Source organism: Magnolia sinica, chromosome 7, assembly GCF_029962835.1.
Source record: "Magnolia sinica isolate HGM2019 chromosome 7, MsV1, whole genome shotgun sequence".
Classification (NCBI taxonomy): domain Eukaryota; kingdom Viridiplantae; phylum Streptophyta; class Magnoliopsida; order Magnoliales; family Magnoliaceae; genus Magnolia; species Magnolia sinica.
Window position 1 is genome coordinate 64,138,203 of NC_080579.1, and position 7,781 is coordinate 64,145,983.

Below are 7,781 nucleotides of genomic sequence, written 5' to 3' on the forward strand. Positions count from 1 at the left end.
TTTTTCAGGCTTGCACGATTTTTAGGCTCAAGAATTAGAGTTCCTTACTCTAGACGGCAACAACAGCTCATCCACCAATGGTGGCAATGGTCGTTGCACGGGGCTTTATCTGAAAATGATTGGATGACAATAGTTGTTCATCTTATGGTTGCTACCTTGGATGCATCGTTTTCTTAAATTCACACCCACGAAGATGGTTCTGACCATTGATATAGTTGTTTACCAACCAAAAAGAAAAATTTCAGCGTTCACATTGAACAATAGAAATCAGGGGTACCATCACAGTTTAAAATTACTATTTAAAATAGGTCGATCAAGATCACCACCAACAAGATAGAGAGTTCAAATCCAGACAATGGATTAGGTGCGGGCCCAGCCTCACCACAAAAAGTGTGGCCTTTACCGTGGGGCTCACATTGATGTATGTATTTTATATCCTCACAGTTATTCCTCAAATCCGCAAGGCATGAAAACATAAATAATTTTTAATAATTAGAAATAAATTAATTGATGATAAAAATTAAAATTAAAATAAATAAATAAATAAGAAGAAGAAGAAGAAGAAGAAGAAGAAGAAGCAAAATTACAATCATTTTAAGTAGTGACCTCAAACCTAGGACAAAGTTTTAGAATCAAACTCCTACTAGACTTCATGGTTTTCGGCCAAAAATAGTAAGTATCCAATTTTGACTAGCCACATTATTCTCTTAATTTTCCTAAGCCCTTTTCATGTTGGCCATGACTCCTAAAATGCAAGGATCAAAAGATATGATGGAATTAAAAGTTACTATTTATAGTAAAAATGGAAATAAACTGGACCTTCGACTGTCAATCTGATGGAATCTCAAAAGTATACCCCAAAATCATATATGATATGTCTAAAAACTTTTTCCGGTTTACGAGATACTGTTTTGAGGTTTCGACAATCCTAATTACTGCCACCTCCGATCGGGCATTCCCTGGTCCATCTTGGCCATGAAAGTGTTCGCGACCCTCTCTACATCAAGTTTCCATCATGTACAATTTAATCAAGGAACACTATAAGCGAATACAACTTTTAGTCCATGCTTTGTTCACATTGAACCTTGTAATGTGGGTTTGAATTTCTTACATGTATACCAAATGTATGGTTAATGACGGGATAAACTGCTACCATTTTTAAATGGTGGTAAATTGTCACCAAAGTCCAAGTCTAGCTTAGAAGGAAAAAAGTTGTTAGATAAACAATGATTTATTGTCGTAGGATATCTGATGACTATAGCGATTGATTTAGAGTCATGCTTGGTTATTCAAAAGGTTTTTATAACTAACTAGCTACGTAGGGGACAACGACTGCTGAAAAAATTCATTACTTTAACTCTTTGGGATCCTTTTGTGGGTGGCAATGGCCGCTGCACGACGCTTTATTTGAAAATGATTGGATGACTATAGCTGTTCATCTTATGGCTGCTACCTTGGATGTACCATTTTCCTAAAATCACACCTACAAAGATGGTTATGACCGTTGATACTGTTGTTAACAAACCAAAAAGAAAATTTTCAGCTTTCACATTGAACAATAGAAATCAGTGGCACCATCACAGTTTAAAATTACTATTTAAAATTGGCCGATCCAGATCACCACCAACAAGATAGACAGTTCGAATCCAGAGAGTACAAAATACACAACTCCGTAGTTCAAAATACGGTTTTAGAGCCTGTTAAATACCTTCTCTGATCAGTTCCAACTTAGATCCATATCCTTCTGTCCAAAATGCATATGGAACAGAATTATGGCGTTTACAGCCTTCTCCTTCTCTGCTTCTCTTACTGCTGCTGCATGGGCAGCAACTACGCTGATATGGAAATCCTCCTATCCTTCAAATCCCAATTCATAACCTTGGATCCCCAGAATGTACTTGCGGTCTGGAACAACAGCTTCCCTGTTTGCAGCTGGCCTCACATTTCCTGCACCGCCGACGGAAACCATGTCCGTGAGGTCGTCCTCCAAGGCTTCGGCCTCTCTGGGATCATTCCCCCACACCTATCTAACCTCTCTTTCCTCGAAACTCTTGACCTCTCTGATAACTTGTTATATGGCCCAATCCCTTCGCATCTTGGCCGTCTCACTCTCCTCCAGAACCTCTTCCTCTACAATAACTCCCTTGATGGTACTATTCCTAGCAATCTCTCTAATTGCTTAAACCTCCTACAAATGCATCTCACGTATAACCAACTGTCTGGAAACATACCTTCCTCGCTTAGCTTTCTCACACAACTCAAGTTCTTGATGTTTCCGTCAACAATCTTTCTGGCTCGATTCCCCCTTCCATTGGAAATCTCACCTCTCTCATCTATCTCTACCTTGCAAGAAATGGACTTTCCGGTGATACTCTGGAAGAACTTGGCCGTCTCCAGAATCTCATCCATCTGCAGATCTCCCAGAATCAACTCAGTGGTGTGATCCCTTCCTCGATTTACAACATCTCCTCTCTTGAGATGTTCTCCGTGACAGGCTGTAAGACTCGTGTCCTACTCTGTACTGTTCCATTAGCTTCCGCAGTCCTTCTAGTCAAATTCCGGCAACCTTCACACCATATCCGACGTTTGCGCGCAATCCTAAGCCAAGTCTCGCACACCGACGTCGGCTCGATCCGAAACTTGTATCATAGCGACCGCATCGTCGCCGCGGTTCCAAAGCCGTGACTTGCGCACCGAACCGATACCCAGGCTAGGAGATGTAAGCCAGCGTTTGTTTCGAAGAAACGCCGCGCGTTGCGAATTACGAGGAAATCTCTACGATATGTCCACTCAATCAATCAATCAATCAATCAATGTCAGGTACAAGTCAAGTCACACCTTACCCAAGTACAACAACCCATCCCTCTTTCTCCACAAAGTCAACTCTCCCTCTCTCTTCACCCATTCCTCTTTTTCCAAAATTTCAACCCAACCCATACATTTCCTTACATCACCCATCACCCATCACACCTCACCCATCCATATCACTCTCATCCTCTCACTCTCTCTCTCATTTCTCAAATCTCCCAAGTAACATCCCACGTCCAAGCTTCTTCTCTCCCAAACCACAAGTGTGGCCCACCCTCTCATCTTTCATCCACACCATCAATCTTCCATCAACCTCCATCAAAAGGCAAGCTAAGGAGCATTGGAGTCTAAGGAATCAAGAAGAAGGAAGATAAGGTGGGTGATCTACCGTTGTTTCCAATTTTAAGGGCCACTTGTTGTGGGACCCACTTGATGTATGAGTTGTATCAATGGAGGGCCCATAGTGGCGGGCTCCCTCCTCTCTATCACCGTATATCTCTCTTTCTCTCTCTTTCTTTCCTCTCCCTAGAATGAAGTGGGCCTCACCAAATCATGTTAAATCCACTCCATTCATCAATGGTGTGGCCCACCACATCTTAGGCGAAATCCATCATCCATTTTGGGATGGTGGAAAGTTCCACATGTTATATAGTATATTATATTTATTTTTATATTAATATATATATATATATATATATTTATACATGGTGGTGGGCCATGTACATGTGGGACCCACCATGGTGCATGTGTTGTAGCAACACTGTCCAGCGTCCAGGGACGCTGGACGTGTAACCGTGGACGGGAGAGGCTGACATGGAGTGTGTACACTGACGTAGGTGTGTACCAAGAAAAAAAAGAAAAGGGAAGGAAGGTTGCTTTCGGGATGGGTCACGCATGCAGGCCCCACCTTGATGTATGGGACTGATCCACACTGTCTATCCCGTTACCCAGATTATTTTAATTGGTGAGCCAAAATTTGACACCAATATGATAATCATGCGGGCCATACCATAAGAAATAGTAATTGTTACCATTAAAAAACCCACCCGATGATTTTACCCCCGAAACATACCCAATATTGGGCTTGTTTCGTCAATATTGAGCCATGGGATGCAATGGCCAGGACGGATTTTCCTGATGCGGGCCCCACATGGGAAAAACTGCAGAATTTCTTTTAAAAAAAATAAAAATAAAAATTTAAGGCAGCAGCATCTGCTGCTGCCATTGTCAGAGTGCACGCATGCAGCGTACTGGCGGGCGGACAACCGACTGGGCCTCACGGCTCCAGCTGTGGGCCCCCATCGTGATGCGTTTCAAACATCCACTCCATGCGTCTGATGGGTTCCCACAGACCAAACGTCCACCTTAAAAATCAGCCTTATATGGAACTCAGGTGGGCCACACTATCTAAAATCATGTGATGACCTGCCTAAACATATAAAAATACTTGGTGGGGCCTACCTGAAATTTGGATGCCGCTGAAACTTGGTCTGAACCTTCAGCCAAGTGGGACACATGTAATGGGTGGGCTGGATTTGGGAACCACATTTGGTGGGCCCATTTTTCCCAGGTCCATGTGACCTTTTAAATAGGTTGGATGCAAATAAACATCACCGTGGGCCCCCCTGGCCGTGTGACCTTATAAACAGCTTGGGTGGAAAGTAAACATTGCAGTGGGCCCCAGTCGAGTGGGCCCTACCCTAGGTCCACTTGACCCTTTGAACGGGTGGTGTGGCAAATAAATATTACAGTGGGCCCAGGTCACGTGTGACCTTATCAAAAGGTTGGGTAGCAAATAAATATTATAGTGGGCCTTACCTTGGTCCACGTGGTTTTATGAACTGTTGGGTGAAAAATAAACATTATGTTGGGCCCTAAGTTGGGAGGAAAATAAACATTATATTGGGCCCTAGGCTGGGTGGAGAATAAACATTATGGTGAGTACTACTTAGAACCCACCTATGTATGTATTGTAATCCACACCCTCCATTAGTGTGGGCTCCATCATGATGCATGTATTTCATCCAACTGTCCAATCGTTTTGGAGATAATTTAAGGCCCATTGTTGAGGCCCATCTTGATGTATTGGTGGTCCTTGTTGAGGCCCACCTTGATTTTATTAGGCCCATATAATGAGGCCCATTTGATGTACAGGAGGCCCATGGGTCAAGGCCCAATAGGACGTACATAAGGCCCATTGTAGTGTGATTCCACTATGATATATATATATATATATATATATATATATATATATATATATATATTGATTTTATAGTGGGCTATACCTTGGGAGTAATGATGGTTTGATATCTACATTGTGAGGATGATGTTGGTTAAATGTCCGCATTGTCACTCTCTCCCTAAGGCCCATTAACCGGCCCATACCTGTAACATATAGTCCGTCTAGGCTCATATTCGTTTTGATCAGAACCCATCACCACATAACATGCTTAGTATAGATTCATGATTCATGATCATACGCATCATATGTATGCCTGATACGAGAAGTGATTGATCATAGCATATGCCTTCGGGCAAATCGTTTATGGGCTTCCGGATAGGCGGAGTCGCCCCACATGAGCGCTCGGTACGCGCAGGATTGTTGCATGTTTGGTAGGGTGATTCATGCACTTATATTTGTGTGATCATGATTATTGTATGCCCTAGCAACATCAGGGACATAGCCTCCACAGACTCATCGTGGGTGGTTGAGTTGGATACCGAAAATGTTTGGTTCTAGCATACGGGCGCCATAGATGTCCCTGGGTGAAAATCCCTAAACCCGATGGTACCAGAGGATGACTCCAATGTCGAGACCAAGTGGATATATGAGCGCACGAGGACCGAATACCAGAAGGCCGCATCTCCCACTGTGTCGTGATCGGTTGGAAAGGGGTGTGGCCTTACTCGCCCGAGGGTAAGGGGCAATACTAGGCTGAGTTTGACCAGCTCGTGAATGGGTCCGCTATCGACGTGCCGGATAGGTATTGACAAACTATTGGCCAGGCGGATAGTGAGGTTTCTTATGCTCATTTGGACTATGCGGCTTGGAGAGCGGCAGTGCCTCTTGGAGTATACTAAACCCCGGTGATTATCCAGAATGAGAACTGTACTGATACATGATGAGGATTGGCATGCTTGAGTTGCATCTCGCATCACATGGCCGTATTATGGCCGATAGCATTCATATCTTGCACCGCATAGCCTTGGTACGGCTGATCGCATTCTTATACTCATCACCATGATTCCACATTACTCTGACCTTGCATTCTGAGCACGCTCATATTGTGTACACACTCACACCACCCTCTAAGCTTTCTATAAGCTTATGCATGATTGATGCATGCAAGTGACGCTAGGACGCAGCCATATCATAGTAGCAGCAGGAGAGTGCAGACGAGCTTTGGAGTTTCTATCTTTAACATTATCTTGTATTTTTCCCTTTCAAACGCATTGTACTCAAAAGTTTTTGAACATAGTGGATTTTGTGGTGGTGTTCTTGTGGCTATTGTTCGTGGGGTTATGCTTTTAGTTATGCTCATTATGAATTAGACTGATGATTATAAATCCTCCTTGTAGTATCCTAGAATCGGAATCTGGTGAATGGGTGCCGGGAGCCGAGAATGGGGTTCTGCGGAGGCTGTCGGCGCTGGATTCGGCGATCGGGAATTTTGTGAGCCCAGTTTCCGAGTTCAGGGCGTGACAGAAGTTGGTATCAGAGCATAACTTAGGAATAACCGAGAACAACATCACATGTTTGCTATGAGTTTAGGGTGATTAGGTTCCGAGTGTAATTCTCAAGGTTGATTAGCATCTTTATTCTCCCTATAGGTCATGCTACCCAGGAGGGCGACCCGAGCGCACCCCGCTTCACCACCTGAGGCTCCAGTTTTACCACCTGCGCCTCCCGTTCCACCGCCAGAGATCCCTGCTCCCCTACCTGAGGATGTCGTTCCTCCCCCAAAGGCCAGTGCTGATCCGACCATGCCTGTGATTGCCTCTCAGTTACAGCAGATGTTGCAGGCTGTGACTGCTGCGCTTCAGGGGCCAGGGAGGCGCACAGTTGTTTCTCTAGCCCAGGCCGAGCAGGAGCGCACTAGTGCCCTTCTTCGAGAGTTTAGGCAGCTTGATCCTCCATGTTTCCAGGGCCAGCCAGATCCGACAGCAGCTGAGAGGTGGCGCTCCGATGTGGAGAAGATCTTAGATACCATGTCATGCACAACCGAGCAGCGAGTCCGGTTGGCAGTGTTTCTTTTCCAGAGCGAGGCCGAGCACTATTGGACCTCCGTTACCCGCGTCGTAGGACCTGACTATGTCTGGACTTTATCAACCGATTCGAGGAGCAGTACTTCCCTGACCACATTCGACGCCAGAGGGTACTGGAGTTCAAGACTCTGGTGCAGGGGGACATGACTGTGGCATAGTACGCAGCCTGTTTCGTGGCGTTATTGAGGTTCGCGCCGTATATGGTTGATGATGAGGGGAAGAAGGCCCGCCGTTTCGAGAACGGCTTACGTTACAGCCTTCGAGGCCGTATGATTGGGCATGAGCTTCTGACCTTTCAGGCAGTAGTGCGGAGGGCTCAGATCTACGAGACTGAGTGGGCCAGCGCACAGGCCGACAAAGATCAGAGGAGGGGTCGGAAGAGGCAGACCCCCTCCAGTAGCTCCCAGCAGCAGCGACGACCACAGAGGTATAGGAGTCAACCACCTGCTAAAGCACCAGCAGCACCTCCAGCGCCACCCCAGCAATCGTTTATAGGGACTTGTTTTAGATGTGGTGGGACAGGGCACCACTTGTCTGAGTGCCCTCGCCCTCATCTGCAGCAGTCGAAAGGGTCACAGCAGCCTCATCTACACCCGCCGAGAGCACCACAGTAACCTCCAGCACAGCAGTGACTACAGCAGCAGCCTCCAGCACATCAGCGACTCAATCAACAGCGACTATAGCCACCTCAGCCGCTGAGACCCCAG

General features: G+C 45.5%; 1 protein-coding gene across 1 annotated transcript; it reads left to right on the plus strand.

Annotated features, from left to right (window-relative positions):
• Positions 1 to 1,753: 1,753 nt before the first annotated feature.
• LOC131250649 (LRR receptor-like serine/threonine-protein kinase EFR) lies at positions 1,754 to 2,443 on the plus strand. Its single transcript, XM_058250933.1, has one exon. It carries the CDS (start codon positions 1,754 to 1,756, stop codon positions 2,441 to 2,443), a length of 690 nt encoding a protein of 229 aa, XP_058106916.1.
• Positions 2,444 to 7,781: the final 5,338 nt, after the last annotated feature.